We start from the raw sequence: 21,603 nt of genomic DNA, 5'->3' as shown, positions 1-21,603 counted from the left end.
GTGATGAGGATGCAGCAGTGACCTCAAAGGATCATTACGTAACCCCTTTGTCATCCTCCATCTTTAGGAGTGAACCAAGGACAGAAACTTCTGTGGCACCATCCGGAATATTGATGAAAACAATCAATCCAGGATTAAATGAAATCCAGACAGTCTTCAAAGTAGAAGCTAGTACTACTGCATCAAAGGTGGAGTCAGCTAAAGTTCATAGTGTTGATATTGATAGTGTTGATATTGAGGGAGGTACAGGCAGGAACGAAAGATCTACAATGTCGCCACAAGACCAAGAGTTGACAACAATAGCACCTGCTGAAACCCAAAGCCAGAATGTGCTAGCAGTGGCTACTCCCCGAATGTTCCCTGGCAAGGATGACAGACGAGAGAGTGACATAACTGTAGCTCCATCACTTAACGGAGGAGAATCACATAAACAAAGAGATGGCCCAACTTTGCTCCCAGAACGTGACTTGGGACACACCATTGTAGGAGAGACTGCTGAAATTTCCGGTAAGTTTTTCAAATTTCAATGTTATCAAGCAAATCAAACTGAACAGACTCGTTTGAACAGTATTTATTTATTTATTTTTAATCAGGAATGGATTTATGTAGTGAAAACATTTGTCTGAACGGAGGCTCTTGCGTCATGAGTGGCAGCATCCTAGCATGTAGCTGTGCGCCAGGTTATGGCGGTGATCACTGTGAAACAGGTAGGAAACTGTCCTTCTAAATCTGTAGAAAAAAAAAGTAATTATAATAATTTTAAGTAATATACTGTGTCTGTTTGCCTAGACATCGATGAATGTCAGTCCAATCCTTGCCGCAATGGAGGCACATGTGTTGATGGAGTGGCTTGTTTCACTTGTGTTTGCCTTCCGAGCTACTCTGGGCTTTTTTGTGAAGAGGGTACGTTTTTGGTGAAACATTTTGTGTGTATATTTGATTCCATTTCAAGCATAGTTCTTATGAATGTATTTCCTCTGTCTAGTTCAATTGTCTTTTTCTGAACCATGAGGCACTATAATATATTCTATACACTACACTATAATACTATGCGGCATTATTAGACACATAAAAGACAGGTCTTTTTTGGGGGTAGATTTCCAGAAATGAGTCCACACTGTATAATAATGCGCTTTGGGTTATATTGTGCACCGCTGCACATTAAGGGGAAGCACATGTTAAACTTAATTCAAACTCAATTCTTGGTATAGCCGTTTTAAAATTTTGTTTATTTCTATTTGCTGAAGGATGTAAAGTACTTTATTTTGGACTGTAAGGTGAACATAGATTGGAAGAAATTGTGATTGAAGATGACTAAATGAAAATCCAAAATCCATACATAAAGAACACCCAATTATAATGCACATAAACACATTTTTGAGAAACTTAAAGCCTATTAAGTGTGCCTTGAAGTCCAAAAAAACCTTAAGTGTGGCTGAAGAGCATTAAAGAACAGGTAAAAAAATACACTGGAACATCAGCCTGTTTTTATCCAAAGTGGATTATGAATGCTAATTTCAACCAAATATTGCTCCAGTTGCCAAATTATGTTTCATAGCACCCACAAGGAATTTAATGAGAAACATTGCTCATCACAAACAAATGACATGAGGTTCAATTGTATGCATGAAAAAAAAATATTCATATAGTCTTTTGCCGCTTTCTTGCCTTACCTCCTGCTAGGTATCAATTAAAAAGTCCAATTAATTTGGCGCTGACTTCAATGTACAATAATATATACCTGTCTCAGTTGTCTATATTGTCTAAGAATTGCACATTTTATTCCATTCTGCATGCATTTGTGGGTGTTGTCACGTTTGGAGAGTGTCTTTTCCCCACCCTTTGTTTTGCAGGAGCTCACTCATCAGTGAATTATACTAAGACTGTGTACTCAATGCAGCTGCTGTCTTAGCAATGCTTACTCTAAAAGTGGCCCAGAGAGATATTTGCCTTTCTTTAATTGCGCTGAAATGAAAGGAGTTAAACCAACAGAGTGGATTTTGTTGTTAATGTTTAGACACAAAGATGGCCATCAGTCTGACATGAATCAATGGTACAGTGTTGTCAGTCTAAAATGTGGAAAATTCTCAAATCTTTGGTCATTTGACCACCCAACTTCACACCGCATAGAACTCAACTTATTTGGAGAGGAATTATCATCTTGAGTAGAAGAGATACTTGCACGGATCGGCATAGCTCAAATACCTTTTGCTTTATTTTCTTGCAGATACAGAGACATGTGAATACGGCTGGCACAAGTTTCAGGGCCAGTGCTACAAATACTTCCCAAGCAGAAGAAACTGGGATACGGCGGAAAGAGAGTGTCGCATGCAAGGGGCTCACCTGACCAGCATCCTCTCCCATGAGGAGCAACAGTTTATTAACCGTAAGCCTGCAAAGCACAGTATATACTTTAAAAAGCACAATCCAGTGTACTGTATTTGTTTTGCTCACAGTCCTAATATAGGCAAGAAAAATAATCTGTCTCTTCTGGTTGGTAGGTCTTGGGCAGGATTACCAGTGGATTGGTTTAAATGACAAAATGTTTGATAGTGACTTCCGCTGGACTGATGGGAGCCCCACGGTAAGATAGCTTGCTCTCCCACAGCTCTTTTCTTCCCCTCAACAAACATGGCAGGGCGACAGTCTAAATATTTGGACGTCATGTCAATGACAGATGCACTCGTGTTGAGAGGAGCACCCTTTATTTGGAGGCACTAGTTTTTCTGGTTTCATGAAGTTCTCTGCTGTTGAAAGTGTTCTCAATGTATACAATATAACAATATATGAAAAAAGTGTTCAGAGTGTGAAAAGCAGCATGAACGGAGAAACCTGTTAAGTGGTGGCATTTTATTTTATGATGTCTTTATGAGTTTTTTCATGACATTTTTGTCCATATATTTGAAAACATTCAATGGTACCTCAAGATATGGGTTTTGTTTTGTTCTGTGATGAAGCTCTTATCTGAAATCATGTTTCCTCATTGAAATGAATGGAAATGCAATTAATTCGTTTTCGCTCCTATCGCAAGACAGGAAACAGCTGAGCTGTACTTTCCATGACTTTGCCTATATAGAATTGTAAATTTTTTCAACCTTCGTGGGTACAACATAATGCAAAAAAGGACATGCATAACCAGAGAGAGGTCATGTTGACCTTGATTGAGATCTGATTCTTATAGGTTTGTTAGGCGGACAAAATTTTGACTGCAGCAGCATTGAAGGCAAAAAATAAGGAGATGTTGGATATCTACCATGCTTTAACATTAAGGGAATTAATATCTATCTACCTATATATAGCTCCCTCATAATTCAAAGTTTGCACATTTGAATTGTAAATGTCAATGAAAAAAATATGAGTTTTTTAACTTTTTGAACATATAGTATGTAAATCGCTATAGTATCATTTTTCTGAGTGCTGATGCAACTTCTGATCATGTAGCGGAAGCTTATAAGCATGTACTGTACATGTCGCTCGTCAGGAAAGTGACGAGCAGTAATTGCCATGTGCAACACTACTGTACAGAAAGGTGTAAAAGTGGTTTAAAGATAATCACCAGCCACCTATTGAGATGCTTTCTCAGCTGAAGGGCGATGTGTAGGAGTGACACTTTTAGGGCAGGAGATGGAGGATGCACTCTGGCAGGCATAGACAGGTATGGTTGAATGTCCCACCACCCCCTTAACTCCCACACTCCCTCTTAGAGCAGGCGCCCACTCGCTGGTAGAAGGCCCACCAGGCAGGAAGACAACACAGATGGACAGCACCTGTGCCCGCCTGCAGAAAGACAGAGAAATGCACAAAGCAAAATGGGGGGTCTGCATGGGTGGTCACACTCACCCAATGGACTCTCATTGGTCTAAAATACTCCGCTTGTTAACACTTTTTCTCTGCCCTCATGAGCAACAATGAAGTACGGTAGCATCGCAGACAAGTGGTCATCAAAAAAGTCACAGAGAAAGCAGAAATCAAAATTGTAATTACCTGATGGATTTATTACACAATGTATGACATAGAGAAAGACAGCAGGTGCTGGTCAAAGATGGTAGCATTTTGCTTGATCTTGAAATAAAGATTTTTTTTTCTTAATGCAACATTGTTTTTCCTTGTGGTTTTCTCAGGTTAAAATCATTTTCAGTGTGGCCCCAATGCGATTTGTTTTTTTGGATAACGTGTTTTTGTTTTTGTAAACTTGTGTGGCTGGCCAGTTGGTTTGATTATTTTGAGCAAGATAGTGGCCTGCTGTGCACAGTTGTGCAACTGATGACATTTGTTACCTTAGCAGAGGCGAGCAGGAAGTGGCTGTGTTTGTAAAGCCTAATGACAGAGTAGCGCGGCCCAGGGACAAGGCTTGTTGTAGGGTCGGGGGTTGAAGTGTGTGAGGGCGTTTGGAGGGGCGAAGGTGGTGGTGGTGGGGGCTCATCTTTTGAAGATGTTGTTTGAACCAGAAATGTGCTGAAAGACTTTAGGTCGCATCAATTGCACGTCAAGTACTCCACAGCGCTACAGCTGTGTGTATATTGTATAAAAGTTTAAATGATCTCATCTGCAGCGTAACGTTTGTACTGTTAAGTATGCATATGCATAATTTCATGTCATGTCAATGCCTAGGGGTCTGATGCCCATTTCCACGTTGGTAGTCAAACAGTTGGGGTTTTGTTTCAAACTCATACTTAAAAAAATCACTGGACAAAAGTGTTTTCCAGAACTTCATTAGGAGTTCTGCATGAATCATAAAGTCGTTCTTGTCAAGTATTCTAGAAAAAAAAAAAAAAAAACACAGGAGAATGAATGAAAGACACATCTGTAAAAACATTATTGCCATTGATCAGGAAATCCTCTACAATTATTTGAAGACAGTTATACCTCATTGAAATACGTTTTTATTTTTACTTAGTACACAAGGACCCTGTAAGATCATTCTAACAGGATTGCAAATATATAATAGAGTTTAAGCCAAAACATACAGGATAGCTTTTCCTAACTATTTCAATGTAACGTTACTCATCTAGTTACATTTTGTCACGGGAAACCTTTCCATTTTCCTTCACTTTGTGCTCTGATCATTCAAAATTTCACAATAGGGACAGTAGAACATGTCTGACTAACTGGAATGACTAAGAGAGATTTATAATTTGGGATTTGTGTCCGTCCGCCACTAAATTAATGTCGCTTGCCCATTATTTTGTCAAGGGAGAAGCGACCTCTTGTGGGCATTAAGGAAAACCACAGCGCAGTGATTTTTTTTTTTTCTAGAGAGAAGTGACCTCTTGTGGGCATTGAGGATCACAGCGCAATGGAACATTTTTTTTTTCATGACATCATGCCTTATCGGTGCTTCTTGAATTGCAGCATTATGAAAATTGGAGGCCCAGTCAGCCGGACAGTTTCTTTACTGAAGGAGAGGACTGCGTGGTGATGATCTGGCATGAGGACGGCCAGTGGAATGACGTCCCATGCAACTACCACCTCACCTTCACTTGCAAGAAGGGCACAGGTAAATGTCACCCACAGACAATGCGCAACATCTGCAGCACAAGGTATACTATCCGGTTATCAAGTAACCATGGTTGTTGTCAGGCTTTTGCAAAGCCTACTTATTGGCTGAACAATCATGGTTACTTGAATCAGGTATACCATATGAGGGTTACATGAAAAACAGGCTGGATAGGGGCTCTTGAGGACCGGACTTGGGCAGCGCTGAGTTAGAATATATGGGTTGGAATATGGAAGTGAATATTCAATAATGTGCTGCAATTATCCGGTAAAGGAAGTAAACAAAAGTCGAATTACTGTTGTAGACGGGTATGAAACTTTTTGTTGTTGTGGACCACATTGTAGTTCTAGTCTCAGTGGGTCATTAGGACTGGGAAACCTTATAAATGTATAATTCCATCGTCACATCTTTGGCCACATAGCATAATTATGAACAAATTTCAAGTCATTATTGCACATTATTTATTTTTTAACAAAAAACAAGTATGTTTTTATAGTAACAAAAAGACGTGTGTGAAAAAAATAAAAGCTGTGACATTAAATGTTAAATTAAATTAAATGTTACATGGTTCCACAAGATTTTTCTTCCAAGAATAAAGAGGGAAACAACTTTGTGTACTTTTAGGAGTTGAGTACCAGTGTATTTCTGTGACCATTTTTTTTTGGTATCTGACTGCACCGCTACATTTGTACAAAGTGAGACTTCTGTTACGGATATTTACTTAACTTTCACACACATCCATTACTGAATTACTCTCATACTTACAGTACTGAAAGACTGAAATATTTTCCACACGTCTGGTAGTTAATGTGAAGTTGCTTGTGTTCCTCAGTGGCATGCAGGCAGCCTCCACAAGTGGATCACGCATGGACCTTTGGGAGGCAACGTGAACGCTATGAGGTCAACTCGCTGGTCAGGTACCAGTGCAGCACAGGATACATTCAGAGGCATCTCCCAACCATCCGTTGCCGTGGCGATGGACATTGGGATGTTCCTAAAATCGCCTGCATGAACCGTAAGTAGGACAAATTATTCATTCGCGTTGAATCCAAAGTTGTCCGGCTAACATTTGACATTTGTCATTGCAGCGTCCAACTATCAAAGAAGTTACTTTAGGAAACATCAGCACACAAGGCTGTACAGCATTAACAATTTTAGGCAATGGCCTGATCAGCAGATCCTCCGCATCCACCATCAGCGTTACAGGGGACGGAGAGATAAGCCGTAATTAAGAGGATGTGATTTCCGGTACAGTACTGGATGTGGTTCACTGACAAATCCAATATTTGTGCGCAAAAATAAACAAGCACAAGTTATACAAACAATCTAAGAGGACCTGCATTAAGGATGACAATGGAATCTTCCCAAGTGCCTTTTAAAGAAGATGGCTCTTTTTTTTTAATTGACACAGACCAAGAGACACTTGCTGTGTAGAGAAAAGTGTTCAACAGGCTACTGGAAAAGCAAAAAGGACATTTTTTTTTTTTTTTAAGGTTGTTCAAAATGCATCAATGACATTGCATTCTAACATGACTGTTACTCAAATCTGCCTGAGCTTTTTAGAATTGCCACAAGTGGTCCTTACCAAAATGTTGTGAATTTTTAGCGCTTACGTTATGTAAACAAATTGTGGCTAATATCATGCTCTTGTTGATATTTCAGAGCACAGTTGGAACTATTGGTGGTTAATCATAAAAGTGGTTTGATACTGCCATCATATAACTGTTGACCAGTTTCATCATTTTAAATTATGGTAAAACCTTTTGGATCAGTTTTTTAGCGGAGGCAGCTTTCAGAGGTACCAACTTAAAGACATTTTTCCATTGAACGTATTTCTGTCGAGAATAAATGTTATTTGGATGTTTGGTCCATGCATCCTAATTAGAGATGTTGCACATGCAGTACATCATTGAAAAGGCCAGCGTGTATTAAAGCCAATGGACAACTTAACGACACACTTCACACCAAACATTGCAAAATGGTGTCATTTTATGTGCACAGCTTTTTGCTATGACATGTTTACATTAAATCTAATGCTGTCTAATTGTATACACCTTAGACGTTTGCTCTCACCTGCCTCTTCTGAGCTATGTTCCCTATTCTTGAGTGTAGTATTTTGTGAAATACTCTCAAGGACTTGAACACCTGTTTATACAAGGATACACATAATTTATTTCCCACATGCTCTTCATCAACTTAAATGCTTCTATTTTACATACCTGACAAATCAGTGCCAGCCACAATCACACCTATGATGTTTCACAGTATGCAAGCTTTGATATCAGCAGCGGACCAAATAATATGGAGGGCCCAATTAGCTTCAATGTTTTTTTTGTTTTACCTAAGACAATAATTTACAAAGCTGATGCTTTTGATTTTTCGTTTTTATTTCGTTTTAATGTAAACGTGATGTTGCTTCGTCTGTGAATGTTTATGTGGGTATCTTAGCTTTAACGTGCACATAATATCCCTTTCATATTTATAACATTTTGTTTTTTGTCAAACTGTGAATGTCTAGGATGTTTGCGTTTTTATTTTTTAAAAGATGTCAACCTGTTCACTGCTCTCTTTTTTTTAACTCATCAAGGAAATAAAAATGAATACATGAAAATGTTTTTTTTTTTAACATTTCATTCCGCAAGACAGTTACTTTACTCAAGACAATTTTGTGAATGTACCAGCAGGTAGCACTGTTGCTCAATCCTTTGCTTCTCCGGTGAGCGGGCCGAGATGTTCTATTACTGTCAGTGGCAGGCATAAATCTCCAAATATAGTTTTTAAATTGGCCAACAAATCCACCCAGAATGTCTTTTAATGTCGTATTATTGTTCGGGTTCTGAAGAAACACGTCAGACATGCTTGACGAGGCCCTGAGGAGATATACTTACTTGACATGCTGTTGAGCAGATCATGGGAATTACTGCAAACATATGGCGTAAGGAGGCTTGCCTCCAGAAGCTGTCAACTGATTCACAAAGCTTTTGCAATATAATTACACTGCTGAAGAGTCTACACCAGTGATGGGGAACTTTTGGAGCCCACATGTTATATCCATACCCCAAGGGCCAGACTGTGAAAGCAAAAAAAAAAAAAAGTCCATCCGTCATATTCACCATATACACTCTCATAGGCAGGACTCTGATGGCCTCACACACTACTGAAATGCTCATATACTATCGTTCTTACACATTAGTGTATTATACAAAATGACATGTTTTTGCACGTATACTGTGCAATACTGAAACACCTGGAATGCTTTCACACACTTCAGATTTTTTTTTTTACTCAATCACGACTGATTCATATTCACATACAATACTGATTTTCTTTTATTTTTTGCACTACTGAAACACATGCATTGGCTTTCCAAATTGTTCAAATAAAAATGAGTAATTTAAAGGCCAAACTTTTCATTTTAAAAAACGAGAAATAATCAAATCAAAGGTCAATATATTATTTTTAAATAGGAAGTCAAGTTGAAAAAAAAAATCTTCACATTTGATTCCTTTGCTTGCTGCTATTTCCAAAGGGCACCTTTCCATCCCTGCGACATCACTTGGCAGTGAACATGTCTTTTCCACAGCAGGTGGTATAGTTACTCGCCAAGGACCGCAGTTGAACCCTGACAATGTTTGACATGCTTGTATTTCTAAAAAGCACGTGGCTATTATCAAATAGATATCAAAAAAAAAAAAAAAAAAAAAAATATATATATATATATATATATATATATATATTTAAAGAAAGAAATGAATGTAAATGTTTTGCCTTTAAGGCTGATTCAACGGGATGTTATTTCAAACCATGCTAAGAAAATAAAGTAGTTTCTATATTGTTAAGCAATTTTTGTTTTTCGATGGACGATTGTTTTGTTTGTGTAGAGCAGTGCTTATCAATTTTATTTTGCCAAGCCCCCCCCCCAGGAAAGAGACCCCGCACACACACACACACACACACACACACACACGCACACGCACACACACACACACACAACGCGTTGACTCTAAAAGGATTATTATCTATAAAAATTGTATTATAGAGTACTTAAACCTATATCCTTTTTAACATTAAAAGACAAAAGCAATATAAATCAACTTTGAACAACTGTTAATTATTTTTACAGTGTGTGTACAGGTTACAGCTTAGCCTGAAACAGAAAAAAGATAACCAAGTGCATCAAAGTGCCTAAAACAAAAAATCAATATATAAAATAAAATAAAGATGAAAATTCTTGTTTCATTGCAATTACATTTCACATGACAAAAATGACGCCTTTTCCCTGGGGTCACCCGCGCCTCCCCTGGCATCACCTCCACTATTTGAGAAGCACTGGTGTAGAGGAGAGGTTTTGCCCATGCCGCACATCCGTTTTCGGGTTTGTAGATGGCCGCTCTCATGGAACAGCATGCTATTTGACGGCATTCTCAGTGAATTATCAGGCAGGAACGCCGTAGGTTTAATTTTATTATATTTCATACATATGACTATCGATATTAATTGAGATTTTGATTGTTTTGCTGATAGAGGTACTTCCGGTTTTGCAGATGACACATTTTCATTTTAGGGTTTGAGCTATTATTTTCTATTTGTGTGGTTCAATAAACGTGCTTTAGGCATTTCGATAAAGTTCAGTGTTTGCATTATTCAATTTTACGCCAATTTGTACACTTTTGCTGCAAATGACTATCGGCTCCAAACTTCGGTTATCTGCCTCTTCTACTACTACTTACTGGGATTCTCTAGAACACATCAAAGCAAGTCACCTAAAGTTTTTGCTAATAGCGTAAAGTGCCAATAGCTTTGCATTTCAAATGCAGTTTTCCAATGCGTTTCTAGTGGTTTTGGCATTTTCTACTCTCATTATGGGTAGACGTGTGACGTGATGAAAGCGTTGACCTCCAATCTGACCTTGTGAGATTCTGCTGTCTCTGGAGACCAAAGGAAATACTTCCAGCTCTTTGTATTGGGGTGATTCAAATGGGTCCTTTCAGTTTCTTGAAAAAGAAATGCACATAGCACGTCCCGATTTTTCAAGACAGACATGTATGAGCAGTGGTCGTGTAAATAAGTTTTGCACCGCTTCAACCCTTTTTGTAATGTGAAACCATGTGTTGGTCTTAAATAACAACAAACTAAATGTTTATTCAATGAAATGTCTCACCAACCGTAATTATTGCTTAATTTAGCTGTTTGAGTCAACTTTTATGTGGCACTTCAGTCATGCAACTTGGACTCAAACCAACATTTTTGGAAAAAAAAAATGCTTAAACCTTGGACATTGGTTGCACTTTTTGAAATTGGGGCTTTTTTGTGCCTCTTAAGAAGGGTTTCAATGATGGCAAAAATGACTAATGTGCTTACTACATTTTGGCCTCCACGTGAAAGTTAAAAAATACATTAATATAGAACACTGTGTATAAAATCTGGTTTTGTAAAGATGCAGGTTTGTATTCATTTACAGAAAGAATCCCAAATGATTCATTTTACCATTGTGCTCATTCTCGGTATGCCGTGTACCAAAATGCCCCATATTTTCTTTTTTTCCAAAAAAGCAGTATATATTTGGTTAAATCCTGTTCTTTGTGGGCGTTATGTAGTCTTTGCATCAATGGACCTTTCAGCAACCCATTTATATTTAGCTGGCAACCTAAATCTGACCCCATTCCCATGCATCGCAACAGACTGCCTTTGAGACAGACGACTGTTCCTTTTGTCTAACTTGAGGGGCTTCCCAGCCAACGTAGAGCAAATTAAATAAGCTAAAGAATAAATAAGTGCATTGAGGGTGAGGTTGGTGTTCACTCCTCTCAATGAAATGGGTCAATGCCAGATGTGTGGCCTCTAATTGGCAGTTTTAAGAATTGTAGGTCTTTATGGCCTGTTGTGGTTATACTACAATCATGCGATTGTGGGAAGAAAAACTCAACTAAGTGACATCAACTGTTTATTTATTTATTTATTAATATAAAACTGTTTTGTAGGAAAATGCTGTCAGAATTGTGAAAATAATAAAACAAGTGAAATGTAAAAAATATAAGAAACTGCTGACATTTTGTTCTGATTTAGATAAAGGTTTCGGTAAAACACTCAAGATGAACCAGAAGAAAATGTATATGAGAATGTGGCGTAAACAGACTGACTTCTAATTCAGGTAAGCCAGGCAAGTCAAAGATACCGGTAGTTTGTTTGTGGATTTTTTTTCACATTTTTTTCCCCCAGAAAAGTGGGTTAGAAACATTATTTGTAATCATGACTAATTTTACAGGTGTGCCAGAAATGTCATCTCATGACAGTATTTCCTGTTCCTATCGACAAGAGAAACACATTGTTTGTTTTTACAAAAAGATCAGTATACAGTATGTAGACTAACACAACTGTGTTAAAAAAAAAGCACAAGATGTAAAAAAAACAAAAAAAAGTAAAAGCATATAATTGTTGTGGGAACAATTTGATTGGTGCTCTCTATTCAAAAGAAACACAGTCCAAGTTGTTTACATTCATTTTACCTGCAAAATAGAAAATGTGACTACTGCACCATCAGAAACAAAACGTTCAGCATTGAAGATGCAATATAATATGTAAACTGTAGAACAAGTGTTGAAGCCCAAGTTTTAGATTTAGTGCAAGGTGACATTTGCTGAATATATTGCGAAATTTGAATGTATTTTGTAAAGAACGACTTAATGTTTGCATTATGATCATAGCAGCTATAATCCTTGAACTTTCTATATCTACTCCGAGGAGAAGTCGTAATTAACTCCCTGTTGCCATCATGTTGATACATTTTTTCATTCATTGCATGTGATATGAAAATGTCTCGTAAATAGCTCTTAAATGTAACCATGGTTTCAGGATGTTCAAGCTCCAAAATGTATGTTTTTTTTTGTTTGTTTTTTTTTAAATGATTTTTTGGGTTGCAATTGCAGCTCTTTGGTGATGCTCCTCAAGGCTCGGGCCTAAAGCAGTAGACACCGTAGAGCTTTTCTTGCTTGTCTGGAAATCCAACAAAGCGCACTGCGGCCTCTGTGGGACTGCAGTTCTTACGGGGTCTGGAGATGGGGTAGCGGACGCTGCCGTCGGCCAACCAGCCGGCATCGCAACGATCGTAGCCTTCCAGCTTCCAAGCGGAGAACATGTGACCAACCTTGGCAATCTCTGCGCCGTCGTCGAAGCAAGCCTGGACGGCCTCGTCGAAGTTAAGTCTTTCAGGCTGCGTAAGCCAGTAGAAATGTCCTGTGTGGAACAGACAAATGAGAACATTTGGTCAAGATGTAGCTCCAGTCCCATAAATTTGAGTTAATGTGGAATTGTCATACTACAAATTACACAGATAAAAAAATGGCACTTAATTAGACATGGCACAGCAATAAATTATGGTCCACGTGGGCTAAATCTGCGGGCCAGATGTACGTGATCTCTCTTGCCTTTACTCTTCTTCACCAGATAATTCATTACAGAGCCTATGTAGAATTTTTCAGGTACATGTACTTTTTTTTGGTATTAATTTGTCTGAAAAATGAACTATTACTGCCAACATTTGAGGACATGTACTGGACTTTAAACTTTCTTAAAATTGATTTCACACAGGTATAAATTGTAATTGACTGAAAAAAGATATTTTTACATTTTACTTTTGTACATAACTAAAATTCAGTTACTTTACTTTTCAATACTGGACTTGAATAACTGCTTCTACATTTACCAGTCTTAAAAAAAATGTACTTTCATATTTTTTGAGCTGTAGCGCACATTTACAATCCTGTGATAAAATCGACAGCGCTTCTTGTAAATTTGTCATCTATAATTTAAATTCCTTCATATTACAGTTGCTTTGTTGTCATATCAGAACAAAAACTACTTCCTGCTTCCATATCTAAAAATCAAATGAATGAAATGTAGTCCCAGAATGCCAGCTGAGCAAATCTGGTTTCCATTGTATGATACAATGTTGAGAGAAACAACACCAGGACCTAAACACAGAATGCAACATGTCAACCATGGACCATCTGTTGACTGCAAATCTACTATTACTATAACTATCTTTCCTGGATTCCAATGTACATAATTTTACAAAGCAAAAAAAAAAAAAAAAATCTGAATGTATTCACTAAATACTCACCCTTTGAGGGACCGGTGAAGCAGAACACATCAAAGCGGTTCATGTACTTGTCACGCCTGCCGTAGTTTCTGAGGCCAGGTCCGTTGTTGGCACCACCACAGGGTTCTCTAGGGTTCGTAATGGGATACTGCACGGTGCCATCATCCAGCCAGCCGGCGTTGCACCAGTCAAGACCGCCCTTCCAGGCTTCAAAGAGTTGGTCAAAGGTGGCTACTACGCCATCCTGATCCAAACAAGCCTGCACAGCCTCATCAAAGTTTAAGCTGTAGCGGCCAAGAGGCGGAGAGTAGGGGAACACCACACCTGCGGTAGAGGAGATATCATTTAACCCATTAACATATGGAGCATGGACTGTACAGCTGGTACCAAAAATGGACGGAATGAAGAATGACAACATCACACAATTAATTTAATTAATGGGAAAAAAAATCATCCAAGGGTGGGTTTTAGCTGCTCATATATGGAGAAAAAGCTTCATGAGCCTTGTCTGTGTGTCTTAAAAGGCTATTCAACCATCCATATTTATGTTCGGATTATATCTAGGTGAATTAACAGAATTTCACCATGTGGACAACTCATTTGTTGTCTTCTGTTTGGATAAATGATTTTTGGCTGAATGATTTCTGGTGGGATGGCCTTTCACGACAAGCATGCGAGGCTCCTTTCTAACTTGTGCAATGGTACTACTTACGAAATTCATTTGTTGCGGAATTAATTTCGCCACGTGAATCTTTCATAAATAGATACGCTTTCTACATATAAATAGCCTAATCTGTTCAAAGCCACCCAGAAAATGCTCCTAAACCCTTTGAAAGAATATTATTAAAGTATAAAAATGCATCACATTAGTGCATAATAATAAAAATAAATCATGTAAGGAATAATTTAAAAAATAAACACTCCTAAACCCTTTAAATTAATCATATTATTTGTAACAGTTAACAATATGAACGCAGTTCAGTTGTTTGGGGTTGTCGTGGACCTTTTTAGGATGTTCAGTTTGTACGTTTTTATTTTACATTTCCAGCAATCATTTACAAGTTCACATTTTGAGCATGTAAGTTTTCTTTAGTTTAGGATCATGCACAATGTTCCCTGTGTGATGTCATGGCTGTGTCAAGTGCTAACGCCATGCTAACAACGCTAATATCACGGCAAATCAAAGCAGTATGTTACATATGTGTATAAGTACAATATTAGCCATAGCTAATGTCAATTTTATGTTTGATAGGTCTACAACATAAATTGTTGTAGGGAAGTCAAAGTAAAGCGAGTGAAGATGAAAAGTGGTAGACCACAGTAAGCATCAATGCAAAAAATTATTGTCTCATTGGTGGGCAAGCTGGCATATTCATAAATTGTAAGAAATGCATCACAAACTGTAACAAATACGATAGACATCACTGGTTGTGATGACATTACTTACTGTCATGTTGGCGCGAGCACTGGTGTCTCGTGTCTCATATTATATGCCAACTTTTGTATCATGAATTTACTCTCATTACTAGAGACATTATTTTTCCGCCAAGGTGTTTTTTAAGATAAATTTTTTGTAACGAGGCGTTCGTAAGTAGACACACCACTATATGGATCCAGAAAGATTGGAATGAATTTCCAATCTAATTTCCAATTTCTAATTTTAGTATGTAAATAACTAGTAAATAGTATGGTATATATTTTAAATAGTCTGGTTCATCTTAATCTCATTTTGATTATTTTACATAGGACCAAAAAAATGAAATTAATTTACCATCCATGAGGTTACTTTGCACCTCCAAGCCAATCATTTGTATGGTGTCCACCATTCCGTTGATAATCTCACAACGGTATGTTCCAGCGTCATCCGCAGAAACATCAGTTATCACCAAGGATGCGTCGTCACCATCCAGCTCCTGCAGGTATACGCGATCCTCGAAGCTCCCGTAAGTTTTCTTGTGGAAGCCCATGGAAAGCAGCACATCCTCATTCAGGGCCTCGTCCTCTGCTACTTTGGTCCATTTAACTCTGATGCCGACACTAAAAAAGCTGTGGCTTTCTTGCGGGAGGCGGCACGGCAAAGTAACATTGGTTCCAAGGTCGGCGAATAGCTTAACTGGAAAGGAGCACAGGATGGTTGAACGTAGTTAGAAATGTGTCGTTTGTCAAAGCACGCATCTGTCAAATTGTTTGAGTAAAACAGCAAAAACTGCAAAAGCTTGAGTTGAAGGTATAAACAAAGCTGATGACCAACACACCACAGGCAAACAAAATTTCCTCTTCCTGCGCTACAAGCGGCGCACCCTCAATAAGGTAGTCAATTTATTCTGCCTCAAGTTCCCACAGCCTCTGTAATCACCATTTGAGACCGCACAAGGCTTGCATAAGTGGGCAGCAAAGCAGCGGCGGCCCCCTCTCTGGCAATAATAGCCCACAGATGGACATATGTTCACAACCTCTTGACCCCTGGCTCCACAGGTACAGCCCGCGAACCAGTTTAGTAATTGAAGTCAGGAACCGCTCTAAGCCGACGTGAAACAGCGTGGCTTAGATTTCTGACAAGTTGTGAAGGAAATGACCGAGCAGGAGCTTTGCTTGGAATGCTGGATTTTAAGCGTACATTTTCCTGCGCTGGGCAAACAGGAGGAACTGTCGACACGTGTCCTTGAACTCATTTCTAAATAATCTGTCCCAATACACATTGACATTTAAAGACCCTGCAAATTGGATTCTAATTTGTTTTTAAGGTTAATTTGTTTGTATATGAAGAAAAGTGCTGAAACATTGTGCAAAAACAGACTTACTGTGTATGTCATACTCAATTTTGGCGTCTAACAGTTTTTCACCTTTTCAGTTCTCCAGATATGTATTTTAGGCATAGCTAAAATGGGTTGAGTGAAACAAATGGGCACCAACTTGAGTCACCCCTCCCTGACTATGTAAGATCTTGAGTACCTTTATTTGTATCAGTGGTTACAGAGCGCACTTACCATGTGCAGTTCGCTAGCTAGCTCTGGCTGCACACCAGAAATGCATCCCCCCGTGGATAGTGTCTTGCCCAAGTTTATTTCAGCCACCAGAGATTTTAGAGAGTTCAAATATGTGGTTTTGCGCATTCATAAGAAAGCTACTAAAAAGTTTATCAGCCGTCTTTTCAGTTTGAAGAACTTTTGTTTGCTTGACAGTTGAGCAGGGTGTAGCTTCACGCAATCGGGGGACATACCTAAATCTTCGTGTCGTGCCCTTCCACCTGCTGCTCTGTGCCATCGTGGGCAACTCCTGCATCCTGCCGACACAGGTCTAACAAAAACGTAGTTTGATTTTTCACATTTTTTTAAAGCTCATTTTATGTATATGCGGTGGACGCACATGCATACGGATAATCGTGGTTTGCATATTCACCTATTCAATTACTATTATTTTTTAAATATTTTTGTTCAACATTTTTTTTTCAGAGGCTGGTTGACTCCCTATTTTTTGTGGAAGAAAATATTTTTTAAAGACTTATTGGGCTTGATAAATATGCATTTCTATAGGCGTCAATAATATGCAAATTTTTGCTTTTGGCAGGTTGGCCCAGCTCCGATTGCCCATGATGTGCAATATCCCACTGTACTTGGTGTTTTTTTTTGTTTTGTGTTTCAGGGTTGTCAATTCTGTTCTTTGTTGTGTGTCAACTTTCAAATGCATATTTATTTTCACTTCAAAGATACTTTAAATGATTGACACTGAAAAAGACTTACTTGGTTCTGCCACTTTTCTTCACTGGGCAAACAAGGACTAAATGGAACCACATGTATGCTTGAACCCATTTATAGATAATCTGTCCTAATTCACATTAACACTTAAATGATCAAGACTGGAAAAACACAAAAAGGAACCCAGTGCTTATTCTGACCACACAGTAGGCATATCTGGACTTTGTTCAGAAGCTTTTACATTGTTAATATTGAGCTGTCATGCACACACACACTGCTGCCAGACTTGGCTCAAATCAAACCAGAACATGATTCACAAAACTCTATGTGTAAGGTGACTGATCAAGATTTGTAAGAGCTATAGGAAGCACTTTTGTGCGTCAACTTCAAGCATTTCTGAGCTTTTTTTTTTTGTTGTCTGCGGTGCCAGAAATGACTCAAGTCTTTGCCAGGCCTCATAAATACTCTCCATGAGTGCTGGTTTCACGAGGTGTGCTTAAAACCTGAGGGATTCAGATTGAGGAACCAGCTTTTGAAAATTCCTGGAACAGGGACAGTGACGTCACGATTGACTCTCCAGATGTTATCGTCATCCACACTTCACGCATAGGCGGCTGAGAATTTGTAAATCTTCTTTTGTTTTTTGTTTTTTTAATTATTGTTAAAAACGAAAGGGTTAAAAACACTTGAGCAAGGATCGGTCTGCACTAAGTGCACTTTACCTCATAATTAATTATTTGGACGTGACAAAAGCTTTTATAGTTAAAAATACATATGATTCGTGGCAATTTGTTATATTTACGTGATTGGTCATGTTGCTGAACAATGTATTGTCTATTTGTAATCCCACTCAGTGGATGTGAGTAGAAGTACATATGCCTGATCTAGTGTGTTTGTGGTATTTCACACGTTTGAATTGTGACACCCCATGACCACGCCCCTTAATCCCCAGTGGCACATTTGCAAGCCTAATATTTGAAGAAATGTCCAAAAGTTAGAACTTAATGACACCTTGGAAAAACACACCTGTGAATGAAAATACATCACTCAAAAAAAAACAACTTCAACAGCTGCAGCCAATACCTTTTGCATTTTTAAAGCACTCTACTCTCCAGGGATGAAAGGTTGTATTAGAACGTGATTGGAGCCATGTGCTTCTTTGTTCTACAGGAAACAACTTTAGTTCACCATCTTTACATCAGAGGTTGAATCCACCAAATATGAAACTCTATTGAACAATATGGCGTTCTATTGTAATATCAGCCAAAATGATTAGTATTTTTCTCAATGTTTGAAGATTCCCCCATGATTTGTGAAAGACCAAGAGGTATACATGTTGCTATGGTGATGGGACCAAAGTTCTTAAAATTGTTTAAAACTCCTTCTTGCATACTGTTACATTTTAACTACGCATCATTGTCCCGTTTCAAGAGAGTGATTTCACACACACAAACAGGTGAATCTAATGTCTATTTTAGTGGGTGAATTTCCAGAATCCACACATGCTGTCCGATGACGCTAGAACATTCCTACTCACAACTTTCTCTTGGCCTGTTTGTGTCAATATGGTGGAATAATTAACAAGCCTAGCAGGCGCGAACACTGCCTGACGAAACCTACTCACTAATTACAATACTGTACACCCTCTCTGGTCTAAATAATGAGCACAAATATAGAAAGTGGGCACATCACAGTGCCATGGGTGCAATCTTTACAGAATAAGCAATCCCCTGCACACCGACCTGTCATGTTAAATTTACCTCATAATAAATTAAATGCGGCTGCGTCACTGTCCGATCTCGTAACCAAACCACTACTTCAGCCCCGGATTTGGATTGAGGCCATTTCCAAGCAAGCGCCTACCCAACAGGGCCCGAGCAACCAATGAGCGATACTCCCACTTAACAGACTTATTACCTCGCAGGAAAGAGTCATTTGGCTACTGTTCAGAACGGGCTTCTATACATTTGCCGGTGGTCGTAAATCTTAACTGGGCTACTGTCGGGATGCCCATTATCGTGGCAGATTGCCAAAACGCTTTGAGCGTGGGAGTGAATCGCTAAGTGTCGGACAGGTGACGCCCTGTAAGCACATGAACAATTCGTTGTTCACAAGGTTTAAGAAAATGCTAGCTGGGCTTCGCTGCAATCGTGGTGACAGGAGTGTGTCACAAAATGGGACGTTTTTTCCTTTTAATCTGCATTTTTACCTAATTAATAGCGTTGATTGAATTGCCTGGTTAATATAGGAATGAATCTTTATCCTTGGAGGTGGCGTGGCTCAGTGGTAGAGTCAACTGGGAGGTTGTGAGTTGGAGCTCCCAGCCGTTGTGTCCGTGTCCTTGAGCAAGACACCCACCCCCCGGTTGCTCCCGATGCTGCGTCATCAGTAGGTAAATAAGTTGTCAGTGAAAAACACTTTGAGCACCTAGTGTGATTTAGAACACTATGTAAGTGAAAGCCCATTTACTTATTGTTCCATTTATGTTTTCTTTTCATAGCTGTATAGCAGGATTTCAGATTTATGTTCGCTGCCACTCCCAGAGAGTACAACAATTTATTTGATTTTGTGTTCATTATGAACATTGATTTTCATAGGTTACATGATTTATAGTGCTGTAATTAAATTAGCAAATGTAAATTATATTTATACAGTGATATTAAAAAATGGAATAGACCAAATCATATTAGGCAGAAGTATAGCTTTGTTGTAGTTTTCCAGCTAATAAACTTAGTCTCAGCTGTGCAAATGCTTGCACAGTGTGCAACCCCCCCAACACACCCATGCACACACGCAAGCACGCACACACACACGCACACACACACACACACACACACACACACTTCACTGGTCATTGTGGGAACATTTCCAACATTTGAACACAAAGCTCCACTACTTGCCAATGTTGTCACTCCCACAGACATATCTGAATAGCTCAGAGTTGGCTGTCTGTTCAGCCTATGACATCTGAGTCAGCATACAGAGGATGCTGAAAATGCATTAAATAACCACAATACAGTAATCATTTTCTCGTATGGTATGCTTCCTCTTGTGCTTGTGATATGCAAAGAATCATTTCTCAAGTAGAGTGATTTTTGTTCAATGTGTACCTTGAATCTTTAAGGAACTTCTATTTTTGAACATATATGTTCTCTAGGTACTGTTGGACATTAAAATATCACTCTACAACAATAAAAAATTCCAAACGAACCTCTTATTTTAGTGCCAATAGATGATCCAGGTGATTTCTTTGCTAACTAATGAACAAACAAATGAGCCATCTAACGAGGTGACTGACTAAAAAGCAGACTCTCAATTTAAGAACTACCCGAAGCCCCACCAGACACAGTGGCCCCTGTCAGACATTTACACAGAGCAACATGGTAGCGCGATTCTGTCTGGCTTCAGGAGTGCTGGCAGCAAGGCTGATTTACTCACGAGTCGCTCCACAATGAGGTGGTCTGCTGGCAGAAAGTCAATGAGCCAAAGTCTGTGTGTTACTACCCCAGAAACCCCTGCTCTACTGACCTGCACACTGTGTGGAAGCACTTTGCTCATTACATGGGTCATTTAGCAATCATTTAAAATAAAAACGTCATCATTTTTAACATGATAAAAAACGTCATCTTACCTGAGTATGGCATGGGAGTGTCTGTTAGCTGACTGTACACACTGCCAGCCAGGGTCAAGGAGAAAATAGTGATGCACAGCAGACTCGTCATTTTGTCTTTTTTTTTTCACACAAAAGGCCCTTTTCAGTGGTAATAAGAGTTGAAATGATTAAAAAAGAAGTTTGGCAATTTTTTTTTGCTCTCTTTTTTCCCCCAATTATGGTAGCGTCTGTCTTTCGGCGCAGCAGATGCCTTTGATGCTACTGGAAAATTTAGGCTCCTCAGAGGTCCACACAAGTGGCTTTTATTGAAACCTTGTACGGTGGAGACCACTCCCCTTACCATCAGCCCATCATCATGCGTGGCTCTATTGGGGCTCCTCTTTTTGGCACATTCTCTGGAACCCCCCTCCTCCATCTTGGCTGAATAGGAGACTTGGCTTGGGTTGTCCTCAACAGTCACTACGTAGACAATGTATGGGATTGTGTGGACTAGTTTTATGCATTGCTAACAGTGATTCACGTTTAGTTAGAAAGACACAATTTGGAAAAAAACAATCGGGTGTGATTTAAAAGTCATTTTCCCTCATTAGTGGCTTATGAGGGTAAGATAGGATCGTAAATAAAATAAAGTCGCACGGTGTTTTCCGGTGTTGCTTTTAGATTTTGCTTTTAATCAGCACTTCTCATTTTGAGTTTCCAA

At 38.9% G+C, this 21,603-nt stretch overlaps 2 protein-coding genes across 2 annotated transcripts in view; one reads left to right on the top strand and one right to left on the bottom strand.

Annotated features, from left to right (window-relative positions):
- Positions 1–8,658, top strand: part of vcana (versican a) — a 31,120-nt gene extending 22,462 nt beyond the window's left edge. The window contains exons 14-22 of the mRNA XM_088425352.1: positions 250–507; positions 594–707; positions 790–903; positions 2,228–2,386; positions 2,502–2,584; positions 5,353–5,497; positions 6,330–6,512; positions 6,586–6,721; positions 8,577–8,658. Coding sequence (XP_088281478.1) covers positions 250–507; positions 594–707; positions 790–903; positions 2,228–2,386; positions 2,502–2,584; positions 5,353–5,497; positions 6,330–6,512; positions 6,586–6,721; positions 8,577–8,658 — 1,274 coding nt within the window. The remainder of the gene's footprint in view (positions 1–249; positions 508–593; positions 708–789; positions 904–2,227; positions 2,387–2,501; positions 2,585–5,352; positions 5,498–6,329; positions 6,513–6,585; positions 6,722–8,576) is intronic.
- Positions 8,659–11,435: 2,777 nt separating this feature from the next.
- Positions 11,436–21,158, bottom strand: LOC148429468 (hyaluronan and proteoglycan link protein 1-like). Its single transcript, XM_088422072.1, has 4 exons — positions 20,922–21,158; positions 15,367–15,708; positions 13,617–13,919; positions 11,436–12,730 (listed from the first exon to the last, which is right to left on the bottom strand). The coding sequence occupies exons 1-4, from the start codon at positions 21,010–21,012 to the stop codon at positions 12,441–12,443; spliced, it is 1,026 nt and encodes a 341-aa protein (XP_088278198.1). The 5' UTR covers positions 21,013–21,158; the 3' UTR covers positions 11,436–12,440.
- Positions 21,159–21,603: the final 445 nt, after the last annotated feature.

This window comes from Hippichthys cyanospilos, chromosome 1 (assembly GCF_059441005.1).
Source record: "Hippichthys cyanospilos isolate Australia breed blue-spotted pipefish chromosome 1, RoL_Hcya_1.0, whole genome shotgun sequence".
Lineage (NCBI taxonomy): Eukaryota > Metazoa > Chordata > Actinopteri > Syngnathiformes > Syngnathidae > Hippichthys > Hippichthys cyanospilos.
Note: the sequence above shows the minus strand (reverse complement) of the source record. Positions and strands in the feature narration are given on the sequence as shown.

Bases quoted from the DNA above. Each gene is read 5' to 3' on its own strand.
- LOC148429468 (XM_088422072.1), bottom strand. From the start codon at position 21,012: ATGACGAGTCTGCTGTGCATCACTATTTTCTCCTTGACCCTGGCTGGC. The intron at 13,920-15,366 runs GTAAATTAATTT...CCTCTACCGCAG, and splicing joins GCAAAGTAACCTCATGGATG to GTGTGGTGTTCCCCTACTCT. The intron at 12,731-13,616 runs GTGAGTATTTAG...TGTTCCACACAG, and splicing joins CTTCACCGGTCCCTCAAAGG to GACATTTCTACTGGCTTACG.